This window comes from Macrobrachium nipponense, chromosome 24 (assembly GCF_015104395.2).
Source record: "Macrobrachium nipponense isolate FS-2020 chromosome 24, ASM1510439v2, whole genome shotgun sequence".
NCBI lineage: Eukaryota > Metazoa > Arthropoda > Malacostraca > Decapoda > Palaemonidae > Macrobrachium > Macrobrachium nipponense.
In genome coordinates, this window is record NC_061091.1 from 15943504 (window position 1) to 15959952 (window position 16449).

Below are 16449 nucleotides of genomic sequence, written 5' to 3' on the forward strand. Positions count from 1 at the left end.
GTTACCTTTATCTAAGAATGCTGTTTGCTTTTCTTTCTGAGGGACGTCATTAAGGAGGCTCATTCATCTTTCCAGAAGACTGATTTGAGCCTCTTACGAGTGAAAGCTCACGAAGTTCGAGCTGTCGCTACCTCTCTTGCCTTCCAAAAGAATATGTCAATCAAGGACATTCTTGATTGCACCTTTTGGAGGAGTAACTCCGTCTTCGCCTCACATTACCTAAGGGATGTGAGAACGATTTATGACGACTGTAATTCACTGGGGCCATACGTTTCTGCGGACACAGTCTTGGGGTCCGGAAGTAGCTCTTTCCCTATCCCTTAGTTAGGCTTAGGTTAGTTTTATTGTTGTGTTTTTAGGTTGTGGTGAGTCTTATGTGAAGATCATCCCATCCTTTAGTTTTTAGTTTTAAAGGGTTTTTTTGAATAGTTTGGTCAGGTGGTGGTCAGTTGCTTTGTTGCCCTCATATATGGCTCGATGGTCTTGTCACGTTGAGGTCTCGTACCCGTTGACAGATCATCCAGAGCGCACCACACTACAGGTCTCCACCTGGCTGGCACTCTGATTTAAGCAAAAGCAGCCTTAAGTGACAGTAATCACAGAGTCTACTTTGCTAACAGGTGAGGAACCAAGATGTATATCATCTACTTAATTTAAGTTTCCTAAAAAAATCCTATTCTGTCTCTTCCCACCATCCGAAGGTGGGATTCAGCTATATATATATCTGTCAGGTAAGTGGCATGAACAAAATGTTATTGTTATTATACAATTAAGTTTGTTCATACTTACCTGGCAGATATATATAATTAAATTGCCCGCCCTCCTCCCCTCAGGAGACAGTGGCATTAATAAAATATGAATAGAAAATGGGAATGGTTCCTGATATCCGCCTCCCAGCGGCGGGAATGGGTACTACCACCTGGCCGCCCACTGCGTGTGCCGCGAGTTTTGAAATTCTGTCAGACTTCAGAAAATACAGCTATATATATATCTGCCAGGTAAGTATGAACAAACTTAATTGTATAATAACAATAACATTTTTACCATAATTTCTTGTCTGAAAAATTCAAAAAGGTGTATGTAAACTGTAACGCAGTAAAACTGAGATAATTTTGAGAAATATACCATCTTTTGTATACCTATAGGCTTATTTTTACTTTCATCCCTGAGGGGTTACCTAGTACAAAGCATGGCATCTTGCAGAGCTTCCACCATGTTTATCCCTAGTACCAGACCCTCGGAGATGAATGTAAAACATAATCGAAAGGCAGTAAAATACAAAGCAAGTAGAGTACAAGGATGTATTTAACTTAACCTAATCCAACCTATGCCTCTAGGCCCGTATCTGGCTGGAGGAGTAAGATTCTGTTGGCAGTAAATATTCAAGGAAGGTCCAAAATTTTAGATTTTTGCATTGTACTGTCAAAATTACATCAGAAATAGTAGTTACAGGGGTCTTTGTTTGGCCTTGTTCCAGTCTTTTAATTCTAGATGTACATATATTAATGTACACTGATGGGTCCAACTTTGAAAAAGTCATTAAATTTAGTTTTTTTGCATTGCACAATTGAAATCACATCTGAAATAGGCTAGTTGTTTTAAAGACTTTTTCCGATAGTTCTATGTGTGTGACGATGCCATATGAAAATAGATCGATGAATCCAAGTTTCTATATAAACACATGTCCTGGTATTGGCGATACCAATTTACAGAATTCTTAACATTTTATCAAACATAGAACTTTAAAACAACTAAGATGTTGTGTAATTAGGGTTTCCTCTGCTGCTGAAAAATTAACTTTATTCTAGTTAAAGCTTTATGCTCCAGATGTTTATTTATTGTTCACCTAGTACACAGAAGCAGTATTTAGATGTTTTTATAATGAAGGCTGAAGCTAAAAATGAGATGATGACAACATAGTTTTTTTTTTGTATGTCTTACAGGATGATTTAACTCATGATGAAATATGGGATGATACCATACTCATCCAGCAGTATGATGAGGCCTCAGCTCGTGTGCGCAAGATGATTAACAACAGGCTTGGCACCACAGAGAGCGAAGTATCAGAGGTGAACACTGCTTCTGACAGGGATAACAAAAGCTCCAAGAAGAAGAGGAGAAAAGCCAGAAAGAAAGCTCAAGTGAGTGTTATTTCAGTAGCATCCAGTCCAATAGAATTTTGAAATGTTCTTTCTTTGTGTGTTGTAACTCGACAGTATATGTATTAAATTTGGCTAAGTAGCATTTATATTTGTTAAAAGACTCTACTAAAGTTTAGAAATCTCTGCACTGTAAGTAACCCAGAATTAATTTAAAAATCTCTGCACTGTAAGTAACCCAGAATTAATTTTAAAGTCTCTGCACTGTAAGTAACCCAGAATTAATTTAAAAATCTCTGCACTGTAAGTAACCCAGAATTAATTTTAAAGTCTCTGCACTGTAAGTAACCTAGAATTAATTTAAAAATCTCTGCAATGTAAGTAACCCAGAATTTGTATGCAGAAAACAAGAAATATTCTAAATTAACTGCTTTTCTCCAAATGTTGCTGGATGAAAACAAGTAATCCTATACTCCCTTGGTATAAGGTGTACAATCTCCAGGCATAATGAAGTGCCATATTAAGAGTAAAATACTCATGGTCAGGGTTATGATATTCAGTGCAATAGAGTATTTTACTTTACATGAGTTAATGATGATTGCTGCAGAAAAATGTATTGTAGCTTAATTGCAGCAAAGAACCAAATTATATTCTACTGTTAAAGGTAGAATCATTACCTGTAAGATATGGATCATCTCCTCTCTCTCTCTCTCTCGTCTCTCCTCTCTTCCTCTCTTTCTCTCTCTCTCTCTCTCTCTTCCATCTCTCCTCTCTCTCTCTCTCTCTTCTCTCTCTCTCTCTCTCTCTCTCTGAGTGTGTTATAAAAGAAGATTCCCATTTTCAAGTCTGCAATATTTTTATGAATTTACTGTTTTTTTATAGGATATTTCCCAAATTCCACCCACAAACTGTTAGATTCTAAGTATTTTAGAAGTTATTGTGCATTGTTTGTTTAGTACCTTTGAATTTATTTCATGTTAATAATTTTCAATCCTAATAAGCTTCATTTGTTCCATTAAGAACACAAACTCTTATTGTTTACATGGATATATCTTTATATATCTTTAGTGCAAGCTGGTTGGTTTGTTTGTTGAGGCTTGAATGCAAGGTTGTCAATTAGCAGTGGATGAGTTAGGGGGCTGGGTATGAGTATATACTGTTGAATTAGTTTCTCCCGTCTCCCGTATTGTCCTTTTGATAGTCAACAGTGGCTTTTCTTTTGATCTCGATAGTGCCTGTGGTAAGGATGATGTCTGCTGTGTTCTGTCTGGTCTTAGAAGAGCTGGGAGAGGCTAAGGGGAGAAAGGTTGAGGTGCAAGCACTTGTCATCGACTTCTTCTGGGTATCCTTTTGACCGAAATTTCAGTCAATAATTACTTATCTTCATCCTCCTGATTTCCTTTTTCTTTTCACCATCTTTGTCTCCTGTGTCTCCACTGCTTTTAAGTTGTCTTCAATCTGGTTCTTGAGCTTGCTTAACTTGTCGACAACTATGTCGACCAAGCTTGTATGGAAGTACAGAAAGCCAAGTCACCTTTCCTGTGGCTATCATCCCACCTGTTTCTCAAGTACTGTACATCCAAGGAGTTTTACCAATCTTTCAAGGATATCATGAAGCAAGCATTAGTTGGAGGCTCTCTGTGTGGGATGAATTTCTCCAGGGATGATAGGTGACTGTGCATTACCTGCCAGACCCAAGCTAGTTCTTGTCATGACAGGAACTGTCTGTACACCTTCCCGAACGTGCTGGGATTAGAGTCTGACAGGAAGACACATACTCCTGCCATGTGTATCAGCATGCATAGGTATACTTTGCTTGCACTTTGTTGATGAAATGTTAGAAGGCAGTCTCGGTTCAAGAACTACCCAGCCATCCAAGTAACTCAGTAAACATGTACTTTGTGAATAAGCCAAAGTTATCAACATGGTGAACATTTCCATGATACACCCATTGCCAGTCTATAGCACAGAGAGTCCTGTGAATTGGTAATCTCGTTGTAAACAGAGTGAAGATGTTTCCATTGTGAACCAAGTTTGTAATGCAATTTTGTTCACAGGATGAGAGATCTGTGAATAGTTTCTAGCTGCCTGGTCCCTTCTACACCAGGAAGACACACCTGTGAAAGCCTTCCAGTGCTTTCTTTTCCAACATCACTCCGTTCTGCCTACAGGGTGATCAGGTGGTGAGAAATGGAAGCAGTAACCAAAAGGAGGTGTCGTTGGCCTTGTGAGGTAATTTCCCATAAGGACACAGACTTCCTTACCAGAGCTGGAGTAGGTGACCAAAAAGCTTGGCTCATTTTGAAGGAAGAAGAAATATGGACTCCTTAATGGTTTTGTGGAAAGAGACTTTTTTGACACTTGGCCCAGACCAAGGCTTGGCTGCAGTTCCCTTCATTACCCTGTAGGACATGAAGGGGACTCCACAGAGGATCGAGGAATCTTGCTGTCAGTATGCCCTTTTTCCGCTGCTTCCTCTACCTTGCTCTTTGGAAAAACTAGTAGGTTTTCTTTCTCTACCTTTTTCAACAAACTAAGGAGGTTCCAAGAAGCAGTCAGTTCTGCCAAGAGGGACTTTACCAAGGCAAAACTTGCTTAGGTAATATGTACAGTGTCATGACTTATCAACACATAGTTTGCTCAAAGGGTGGCACTTGGAATTGATATAAAAGTAAGAGCCTTCCTCCTGCAACCAACAACCTTTATAACTTTGCCTTCTCATCCTCACATGAGACACCTGTCATGGCAAAGTTTAGCAGGCCTGTTGAATCTTTGTCAAGTCATGATGCTACCTAGAGCCCAAGATGATGGACTCTGCTGGTGAGCAAAGTATACCTTTTCAAAGTTCACCCTTAAGGGAATAGTCTGCATTCTTTAGCACATGAAACTTCCTTTGCTATGTTAGAGGTTGCGGGAGGAGCTTGCTAGATCTACTGGACAACAGGACAACAGGTGGTCAAACCTTGTCCATAACACTTTGAGGGAGCTGTGACCAAGGCAGTTTAAATGATGGTCTCATTTCAGGAGTACTCATGAGGGTGAGCTTGATAGATGAAATTGGGTTTAGATGTGGCATGGGGGTCGCCTGTCCCAGGTCATTGCACTCATAAATTAGCTTAGTCACCTCATGAAAGTGATGCTGCTACAAAGCCTGGTGGGGCTTGGGTGGTGATTGGCATTCCAGTTCAATCAGATCCCTTCCTGAAGGATGGAACGGTACGTCATCTTGCCTTGGTGACTGCTTTCAGGAACTTGGCAGACAATCATTACTGAAGTCACTTAGCATCGAACCTTGCACTGAGAAAACTAAATAAAAACTTAATCGTACAAAAGCCATTCCTCATGTGAAACTCCAGGAACAGCCAAAACCAATGTAGAGGCTAAAGGTGAGTAAGCTTGTATGCTATGCTACACATGCTCTTGGTTGAGGATGGACCAGACATTGATGAAGCAGTTGCTCAATCTAACACACACACACACATGTATTCACAGCTCCCGTGGGTATGCATCACTTGGCAATGACCTGTCTGTCTGTGGAAACTCTGGGACCCAGTCATGTGCTGAGCAATGGTGTGATTTGAAATACAAACTTGTAAAGCTGGAGGAGCTTGACCTACTGTCTTGGTTTTATCACCAAGCATTGGTAGCAAAAAAGTGCCAGAAGTCAGTTTTGATGGGACTTTTCAGTTAGTTATTCTGATTATTGTACCTTGAAAAATGATCTTCCATTTTTCAATTTTGATAAGTTTCACATAATAGGGCTTGACTTTTATTGAGAATTTATAATTTATTCCTTATATGTATGGAAAAATGTAGATTAAAAATTTTCATTATTTAAAAAAAATGACACAATTGTCCTGTACCATAAGGACAGAATTTCTTAAGAGGCTTCCTGCATAAAATGGTATTGAAGGTCGAGTTCATGATGAATACACTGCAATTTGTATAGAAGTGGACCTTCAGTTTTTATATCCTCATTGAAATGGCCAAAAATGAAAGGGTTTCAAAATGGGTTGTCTTGGCAAAATGGTACATATACGTGTGTTGTCTATTCTTCTTTATAGCATATATATATTTGTGCCAAGTTCGGTGAATGAAGGTTTTATTTCTTGAACCAGACACTACTTTTTAAAAACACTTGTAAAAAAAGTAATAAAGAAATGCGTCACTTTTTAAGGCTGCATGATTCATCCTGAATTGAACTACACTATGGATCATTACAGTGTGTAGCCTTCCAGATATTTTTAAGGGTCTGTCTTCATTATTTAATTGTATACTGAATTGATTACTATTGTCATCATGGCATAACTTTTATTTCCAGTGGCAGTTTTTGGAGATTTTTGCCGCTCAAGATTCAATGAAGATGGAGAGATATATGAAGCAACAATTATTTCAGTTCAGTCAGAAAGGGGTAAAGCCATAGTTAGATATGTTGGGTACAATAATGAAGAAGAGGTCTCCTTACGTAGTTTAGTGAAAAGTAAAGGCAAAGATTTTCGCCGGATGCAAGAGGAAGCAGCTGAAGATGTGCAGTCAGAGGTCTGTAATTCAGAGTGCTATATTTTGTTACTGCATTTACATGTCAATAGTTTATGGTAATTTGATCCAAGTCTTCTAAAGCTTCAGAAAATGTTTCACAATTGTTAGCCTGATGGTTTTCAAAATACTCAGTGGAAGGTATAAAAGAATTCAACTCTAATTTTCCCTTCCCACGAGTATAAAATTACATCATCAGTTTGAAGGAAAATGGGATGTAATTATCTGTGATGAATGTGGAAATGGAGTCTGTAGCATTACCACAAACTTAACTTTAACATAGCCTAATTTAGTCATCTGCACACAAAACCAAACACCAGATTCCATAAGCAAAAAAAAACAAGGTCAGCAGTTCCAGATAGGTTGGCACATGCATTTTCAGTTCTAGGTCCTAGCTACTAGCAGTTTCACTTCTTGCATGGCTAGGAGGTAGTTGGTAGTTCATAATTACAGTGAGCCCCCGTATTCATGGCGGATGCGTACCAGACACCCCTCATGAATAGTTAACCACCCCCTCTAAAAATGCTTATATAATTGCCTATCTGGAAAGTTCAAATACCAAATTGTGCTTGAAGTATCATCGTAAATCAGATATACCTTGAATTATAAATGATTATCTTATTACTGTATTAATCTTTGGAATGATATTGTTAATATTTCAAAGTCATCTTAAAATTTTACCCTTAAATATTATATATATGTACAAATGTACTTCTGACCCTTCCCATCCAAAAGAGAGAGAGAGAGAGAGGGGAGGGTTGAACTAATTATCTATTTATCTATCCATTTCTCACATTCTACTCTTTGGCATGAGAGAATTTTTGCAGTATCCTTCATACAGTATTTGACCGCCAAGTGTCAACATTTACGGTATTTGACCATGGAGTGACAACATCTTTTACCCTTGCTGTCAATATCTCAAGAAATTTGACATATTTGACAGTTATGTCCCCCCTTCGCACCAAAGCTTTCAGAAAAAGATGAGGGACAGAATTTTCATTGAGCTAAAATCTTATGAATTCACTGTACAGACAGTCCCCGGGTTACGTCGTTCCGGGCTCATGGCGCTACCGTACAGCCCCACTAACTTCTATTTTTTTGGCATAAACAATGTAACAGCACTTTAAGTGCTCTTTATTTCCATTATAATTATGATGTTTTGGGTTATGGTGATTTTTGTCTTAACAGTGTGCCACTGGAAGAGAACCCCTGCTGTAAACCAGGGACTCCTATTTTTTTTTTTATTTTTTTTTTTTTGATATTAATATTAATATTAGTAATGTATTAATATTAACATTAACGTTTGAAAATTAGTAAAATTTTAAAATTTTTTATCAACAAAAATAAAACATACATACATATTGCATATGCATAAAAATTCTCTCATCTCAGTGTGAGAGAGAGGGAGAGAGAGAAAAAAATATTTTCAGTAATGTTTTTACTGTAATCATTATTTTATTATAAAATGTATATGTAGGTACAGTACAGCATTTAGTTGCAAAAATTGAATGAAAATACAGAATATCACTCTACAAAGAAATCCGCAAATGGGTGAGTTTTCCCGCAAATAATTTATAGATATGCTCCACAGAAATTGTTGTGAATTGTGATCCCACAAATCCAGGGGGTCAATTGTATACATAGTTTTCAGGAATACTGTATGCTATATTCCATCCCATTTTCTTTCCATTAATAATTTTTTTGTTTTTTTTTGATAAATTAGTAGAGTATTCCGTTTTTCCTCCTGGCAAATTTTTCCCATTGCAGTTTTATTTTTCATGGTCAAAATCCAGGGGGGGATTTTTACTTAGGCCTTTGTTTTTTATCACCAGTGAGGTAATTTCTAGTCTATTTCTTTAGCTTCAGTGCTGCATATGATTGTAATACGTATCTTTGTTTTTGTTTCATTGGGGTTTTGCGGTATTTTGCCTTTTAATAATGATGGGTAACTGCCATAGAATTGATAGCTAGTTAGCATTTTTTTTTATTATTTTGTACTTGTTTTGTTACTACTGCTATAAGGTTAGTGTTCATGGTATGCTTTGGGTGTTTTATTTTTTTTTCCTCATTAATTTGGTAGTGGATTGCTATCAATCAGTTTATTCCAACTTTTGAAAGGGACCTTCATCACCTGTATGGTGCTTGTCTTTTTTGTTGCATATTTACTGTAGACGAAGTTTAATATTATTACGAAGTCTTGATGAAGAGTTAAAGGTGGTTCACTACTTGAACTTTGATAGAAGAGTTTAGGGAAGATTTAAAGCTCAAGTGCATTCTGAGTCCTCCCTGTCAAAGTTTTATCATAGGCTGAACTGTGCTTTGAGTGGATTTAAGTACATCTTAATTTTGTACATGAACTTCCCTGCCAGATATATACTTAGCTATAGTCTCCGACGTTCCGACAGAATTTCAAATCTCGCGGCACACGCGACAGGTAGGTCAGGTGGTCTACCTTACCCGCCGCTGGGTGGCGGGCGTATGAACCAATCTATCTCTCCAGCAGATTTTTTTCTGTCGCTGAAGCGATAACAACTGTTGTCGTTTCTTCCGATATATTCTTCATTTCTCGCTTGCCTGGAGATTGATTTGAACATTTTGGTGACGTATTCGCTCTATGTTGGCTGGCATACGCTGATTGTGGACCGTTATTGACTTTGCGCTGGATTTTCCTGTAGAATGTCTGATTTTGATTCTGTTTCCAAAACTCCGGTTTTGTTTAGAGTATGTGTGACCGATGGATGTAAGGTGAGGTTACCGAAAGCTGCGGTGGACCCTCACACTTTCTGTGTTAAATGTAGGGGGAATGAATGTTCGTTAGTAACCCGTGTCAAGAGTGTGAGGTTTTGAACGAAGGATGAATATAAGGCTCTTTATTCTTATATTAGGAAACTTGAAAGGGATAGGGTACGTAAAGCTTCTCTAGGAGCTCGAGCAGGTCGAGAATGAGTGAGAATGAAACTAACATTAATGTAGTTTTAGAACCTTCCTCACCGGTCTCAGCTCCTGCTCCCCGCACCGAAGCCGTAGATTCGTCTTCGGAGGCGGCGGCCTCAAAAGCTTCCTTGTGTTCTAAGGAAGACAAGAATCTTCGTACTGAGCAAGGTAAGAGTGTCAGTGATGATAAGTGCAGTGGTACCCATTGATGTGGAGGGTGCGTCTGACCGGCTCCTTAGTGCCTCCAGGCCTAGACCTCTTCCAGACTCCATTCCAGTGGAGGAGGAAAGTCGAAAGCCGCAGGAGGGCTAGGGAGAGCCCCCACCGGTCAGGCGTCCCCTCGGCAGATCCTGAAGTTTCGCTCCCAGGCTGCCTTGGATCGTAAGAAGAAGAATATTCTTCGCCAGTGTTTTTCGTCATCCTCTCCTCCCTTCGCCGAAGCGTGGGTGGAGCTCTAAGGAGGCGTCACGCCCGTTGAAGAGGGCTGCGGAGGCTCCCTTCAGTACGTTAGCGTCCAGCCCAGAAGACTTTCTGATGTAGCTTCCTTGCAAGCAAAGAAGCCTAGGAGATCCGGTGATCGCCCTCCTTCTCCCGCGCCTCGCGCTGAGCTTGCTTCGAAGAAGATCCTGGGGACTCTCCTTCTCGAGTACTAGCGGGCCCCTACAAGCTAGGATCACAGCCTTGGCGGACTCCTTGGCATCGAGATCGCGTAGAAGGAAGGATTTGTCTCTCCCGATCAAGAGATCGAGGCGCGTTTTTCGTCGGAAGAGCGCTCTCCTTGTAATCGGCGTTCTCCTTTCTTTTGAGGATTCTTCTACTCATCGTAACATTTCATGAGAGGAACACCACTCCCGCTCGGAGGTGTCGAGACGCCATTCGACGGATAGGCGCTCCTTGGACTATGAAGATATTTCCTCAAATGGATTCGATTCCTGCCTCGGGTAGACGCTCAGCCCCTTTTGTTTCTCCTTCTTCTAGAGTTCGTGCAAGAAGAGAGAGTCGCTCAGGTCATAGAAGACTTGGTTCGTCGTCTCCGTCTCTTCTTTCTTCTCCTCGTCTTCTCAGAGAACCTAGGGATGCCCTTCTGAAAGTAGGCGCACTTCTCCTTCCGACTACTGTAGTCGGGCGTCGGATAACGTGACTGGTAGGCGCTCATCGCACGGAGTTCGCTCCTCCCCTGTAAGACATCAAGAGTCTAGTAGGAGCCCTGCTCCTGGTAAGCGTCATTCGTTTTAGTAGCTGTTCTCCTGGAGAAAGACACCTTGATCCTCGTTTGCTTCGTTCTCCTAGTAGGGCGCTCTTCGTTCTCGAGACTCCCTACTCCTGATAGGTCTCCTCTTGCTAGAAGTCAAGAACGCCTCAAGCGCCCTGATTCTGTTAGGCGCTCGGAGCCTTACAGACGTTCTCCCACCCCTTGGTAAGGACCAAGATCTCGCAGAACGCCCTGTTTTCATACATTCAACTTACCTGTCAGATATATACATAGCTATCGACTCCGTCGTTCCCGACAGAATTTCAAATTTCGCGGCACTCGCTACAGGTAGGTCAGGTGATCTACCGCCCTGCTCTGGGTGGCAGGGCTAGGAACTATTCCCGTTTTCTAATCATAATCTCTCTGTCGCCGGCTGTATCAACATTGTTGTTACTTCCTCCTGACTAGAATTCGTTTTTCGCAAAGCTTTTGATCATCTCTCGCTGATATTTGGTTTTGACGTAACTTGGATCGTTGTTTGGGCATAAATTCGCTATCGTGGACTGTTTTTTTGGACTTGGTTTTTGGAATTTGTGAATATGTCTGATTCCTAGTGTTAGTTTCAGAGTGTGTGTGAATGAGGGCTGTAAGGTGAGGATTCCGAAAGCTTCGGTAGATCCTCACACTAGTTGTAGGGGGTGTAGAATGGTTGAATGTTCGATTGAGAATACGTGTAATGAGTGTGAGAATCTGAATGCACAAGAGTGGAAGAATCTAACTTCTTACTTGAAGAAGTTAGAGAGAGATAGAGAGAGGAAGGCGGCTTATAAAACCCGCAGTATGTCTGCCTCTCATGATTTACTGTCTAGCTCTGTAGCTTCTTCCTATGATGATAATAACCATTCTGTTTCAGCCCGTTCACATCTTGCTAATCCCTCTAGTTCTGCTTCGGAAATAGCAGAACTTAGAGCTTCCCTTCAGAAAATGCAGGAAAAAGTCGCAGCATTGGAAGGTAAGGAAAGTGAATGTGGCAGTGATATTAGTGTCCCCAGTGTAGTGGAGGGGGCGTCTGGTCGTCTCTGCGACGCTCCCAGGCCTAGACCTCTTCCAGCTCCCTGGCCCGGAGGAGAAGGAAAGTCGAAAGCCGTACGGGGGTTGTGGAGAATCCCCAACGATCAGGCATCGGCCCTTCGGCAGAATCGATCGTATCGACTGCCAAAGACCGCTATAGGAAAAGCATCCTTCGAGAGTGCTTTTCGTCGTCGAGTTCGCCTTCGCCGAGAAGAGGATGGAAGGAGTCGAATCTTTCCCGTCCTTTGAAGAGAGTAAGAAAGAGCACGAGCTCAATTCGAGTCCCGAGCGCTTCTCAGAAGGAGAGCACCTTCGCGGTAATAAAGAGGGCGAGAATACAGTCAGACTCTGGGGTCTGGAAGAGATCCTAGAGCGCCTTCCAGATCTCCTCTCCTAATGCGGAAGATTCCTCAACCAAGAAAATTTTGAAGAATATGCAAGAGCAATTAGCCTTGTTATTGTAGGAACTCGTTATAAGGAGCTACTCGTAAGAAGGATGATAGGCTTCCTATTAAAAGATCTAAATACCTATCTCCTGCCAGGCGCGACGCATCCTTCAGGGAGTTGTCGCACAGGCGGCCATCTCTGGGGGGGGCGGTGCGCTAGACAGGAGAGAGGTAAGAAAGGAAGCTACTCCTGTCAAGATAGGGCGCCAACCAGAAGCCAGACTCCGAGTAGGCGCAACGAGCCAGTACAAGATTCAAGATCTTCAATCAAGCGCCAAGAGTTACCTGAAGAGAAAGACCCTGTTAGGAGTAGAGCACTTGTGAGACGGAAAGCGCCTACTAAACATCAGACGCATGCTAGGATCAAGAGTATTCGGAACGGCGTACTCCTACAAGACACCAGGAGTCGTCGGGCCTAGATACTCCTCCCAGGCGCCAGGAGTATTCTGAACTAAAATACTCCTCTCTTATCCTCTCCCAGGCGCCAGGAGTATTCTGACTACATGAACTAAAAATACTCCTCTCAGGCGCCAGGAGTATTCGGAAGCTTATTCTCCTCTCAGGCGCCCAGGGAGTACTTGCAACTTAATAAACTACCCTCCCCGGCAGGAGGTTATCGGAACTTAAAATCCCTCCAACACACGCCAGGAGGATTTCTGAACAAAATGCGCCTTCTAAAGGCCAGGAGTATTCGAGGCGCTTTGCGCCTGCCAGGCGCCAGGAGTATTCCCAGGCGCGTTACTCCTCCCAGGCGCCAGGAGTATTCGATACTCCTCCCAGGCGCCAGGAGTATTCGGAACTTAATACTCCTTCCACGCGCCAGGAGTATTCGAACAAATGCGCAAAATGATAAAAGCCAGAGTATTGCAGGCGCTTTGCGCCTGCCAGGCGCCAGGAGTATTCCAGGCGCGTTAATCCTCCCAGGCGCCCCAGGATATTTCGAAGCTAATACTCCCCAGGCGCCAGGAGTACTCGGAACTTAATAATACTCCTACAACGCGCCAGGAGGATTCTAAACAAAATGCGCCTATTGAAAGCCAGGAGTATTCGAGGCGCTTTGCGCTGCCAGGCGCCAGGAGTATTCCAAGCACGTTAACTCTCCCTCCCATGCGAGATACTCCTACTGTACACCAGGCGCATTCCTCGGAAGAACCTGACACTCCGTAAGAGAGTAAGAGAAGAGTCAGTAGAGAAGAGAACCTTCTCCTTCCGAGCCTATTCAACAGAAGATGCCTCCGGAGGAACGAAATGAAGGAAGGATCTTCTAATTATAAAGTTTCTTTCGTCCCTTTTGTTGGAGGAATATGGAGACTCTTTTGACGCCAGCTGCTCCCCCTTCGCCACGCTCGCAGTTTTCAAGCACGAAAACACTCAGTCTTCCTCTTTATTTCCTTAAAATGAAGCCTGCCATTTCTATGAGGAGAGCTCTACAATCTCTTGACTCCTGGTTCAAGAAGAAGAAGGAGTTAGGAAGGACGGTCTTTTGTATGCCTCCCGCTAAACTTACAGGGAGGAGAGGAATTTGGTATGAAACGGGAGAGGATATGGGACTATCTCTGTCCGTTTCAGCTGAGTCAGACTTCTCGAGTTTGGTGGATTCGTCAAGAAGCACGCCTTGAATGCAGCGAAGGTTACATGGGGCTTTCGGAAACGGATCACCTCATCAGGGACTTTTTCATACTTTTAGAAGTTTTAACTTCTTAGATTGGTCCCTTGGGTTCTGGCCAAGAATCTCAAGAAAATGAACAACTCGACCCAGAAACCCTGAATTGCATCCTCGCCTGTATTGATAAGGCTGTTCAGATGGATCGGCTGAGGTATGCTCCCTATATGGTGCAGGAGTTTTAAAGAAAAGGGCGGTGCACAGTGCTTTCCTCACGAAGGCCGTCTCTCATTCACAGAGAGTCCGCATTATTGTTTGCGCCTCTCTCTGAAAACCTTTTTCCCTCACAGTTGGTGAAGGACATCGCGCATCTTCTGACGGAAAAGGCCACCCAGGATCTCCTTAGACAATCCTCAAGGAAGAATAGGCCTGTGGCTAGTGAGGAAAAGAAAGTGGCTCGCCCAGCTCAGAAACAGCCCTTTCGAGGAGGTCTTCCAACTAGACCGATCGCCAGAAGGAAGTCAACCGATAAGAGGGGCAGGTCTTCCTTCCGTTCCTTTAAGAAAAGGGGAAGTGAAAATTCTGTCCTCCAGACACCCGTAGGAGCCAGGCTACATTATTTGCGAAAGCCTGGAAGACATAGGAGCCAACACTTGGACGATGTCGATTATCAAGAAGGGGTATCGCATCCCATTCAAGGACATTGCCTCCCTTGACAACATCTCCGAGGGAATTGTCCGCCAGATACAGGGACCCTATTCTGAGGGATACTCTTCGTCAGATGGTGGAACAGATGTGGGACAAAGAGCAATAGAACTTGTGCTGGATTGCAACTCCCCGGGGGGGGTTTTACAATCGCTTGTTTTCTTGTAACAAAGCCTAAAAGCGGGGGGATGGAGACCGGTACTGGACGTAAGTGCGCTGAACAAATTCGTCGAACAACAGAAAGTTCAGCATGGAAACGTCTGCCTCAGTCCTTGCAGCACTGCGGCAAGGGGATTGGATGGTGTCCTTAGACCTTCAGGACGCATACTTCCACATCCCGATCCACCATTCGTCGAGGAAGTACCTTCGATTTATGTTCGAAGGAAGAAATTATCAGTTCAGGGCCCTGTGTTTCGGCCTGTCCACGGCTCCTCAAGTCTTCACAGACTGATGAAAAATGTAGCAAGGCATTACATTTGAAAGGGATAAATGTCTCCCTGTACCTGGACGACTGGCTCAATCAGAGCCAGGTCTCAAAAGCAGTGTTTGGAGGACCTGCGAAACAACACTGGAATTGACAAAGTCTTTGGGATTGATCGTGAACCTCGAGAAGTCTCAGATGATCCCCAGCCAGAACGTGGTTTATCTGGGGATTCAGATGGATTCTCGGGGTTTTTCGAGTTTTTCCATCTCAGAGAATAAAGAAAGGCTGTGCCACAGTATCGAACTTTCTAGGGAAGGAGCGCACTTCAGCGAGGGAATGGCTGAGCCTTCTGGGAACCCTTTCCTCGCTCGAACAGTTCTTTCTCCTAGGAAGATTACATCTTCGACCGCTTCAGTTCTTCCTAAGAAGAAGTTGGAGTTGGAAGACAGGTCAGCTCTCGGACACGTTTCCAATCTCGGAAGAGATAAAAACATCATTTGAAGTGGTGGTTTGGTTCCATTAAAGGAAAACAAAGGAGTGTCCCTGCAAGTACGGAACCCAAGCCTGACATTGTTTTCAGACGCCTCGGAGGCGGGCTGGGTGCAACATTGGGACCCAGAGAAGTGTCAGGCACCTGGTCGGCAGAACAGGTGTCATGGCACATAAATTGCAAAGAGCTCTTAGCGATTCACCTAGCACTAAAGAGCTTCGAACACTTAGTCAGAGGAAAAGTCGTGCAGATAAATTCAGACATACGACAGCTCTGGCTTATGTCAAGAAGCAAGGAGGGACGCACTCTTTTGCTCTGTACGAGCTGGCACGGGATCTACTGATTTGGGCGAACCAAAGGAAGGTAATTCTCCTAACAAGGTTTGTTCAAGGGGAGAGGAATGTGAGAGCGGACAGATTGAGCAGGAGATTCCAGGTCCTTCCCACAGAGTGGACACTCCACTCAGAAGTCTGTCAGAGCCTTTGGCTCCTTTGGGGGGAAGCCTCAAATAGATCTTTTCGCCACGTTTCCTCTCCAAACGGATAAATACATTTTGTGCCCTGGGGAGGATCCCCGGGCTTATGCAACAGAACGCCTTTCTCCTGGACTGGTTCAGGAATAGACGTTACGCTTTTCTTTTTCCCCCGTTCAAGATTACTGGGGGAAGTAGTCAGAAAATTCGTGGCATCCGAGGAAAAAACCAACCAAGATGACTCTGATCGCTCCGTATTGGCCAGCTCAATAAATTTGGTTTCACAGAGGTGATGGAATGGACAGTGGACTTCCCCAGAGCTCTTCCAAACAGAATAGATCTGCTCAAACAACCCCACTTCGAGAGGTACCATCAAAATCTACCCGCTCTTGCTCTGACTGCCTTTTCGACTATCGAAAGACTTTTTGCAGAGCGAGAGGGTTCCTTTCTCGCCAGGCAGCAACGCAATTGCTAGAG

At 43.0% G+C, this 16449-nt stretch overlaps 1 protein-coding gene across 1 annotated transcript in view; it reads left to right on the forward strand.

Moving 5' to 3' along the window:
- Positions 1–16449, forward strand: part of LOC135205471 (survival motor neuron protein 1-like) — a gene marked incomplete in the record, with an annotated part of 172391 nt that overhangs the window by 19004 nt on the left and 136938 nt on the right. Inside the window, 1 exon segment of the mRNA XM_064236160.1 lies at positions 1944–2141. Within this exon segment, the coding sequence (XP_064092230.1) occupies positions 1944–2141 (198 nt within the window).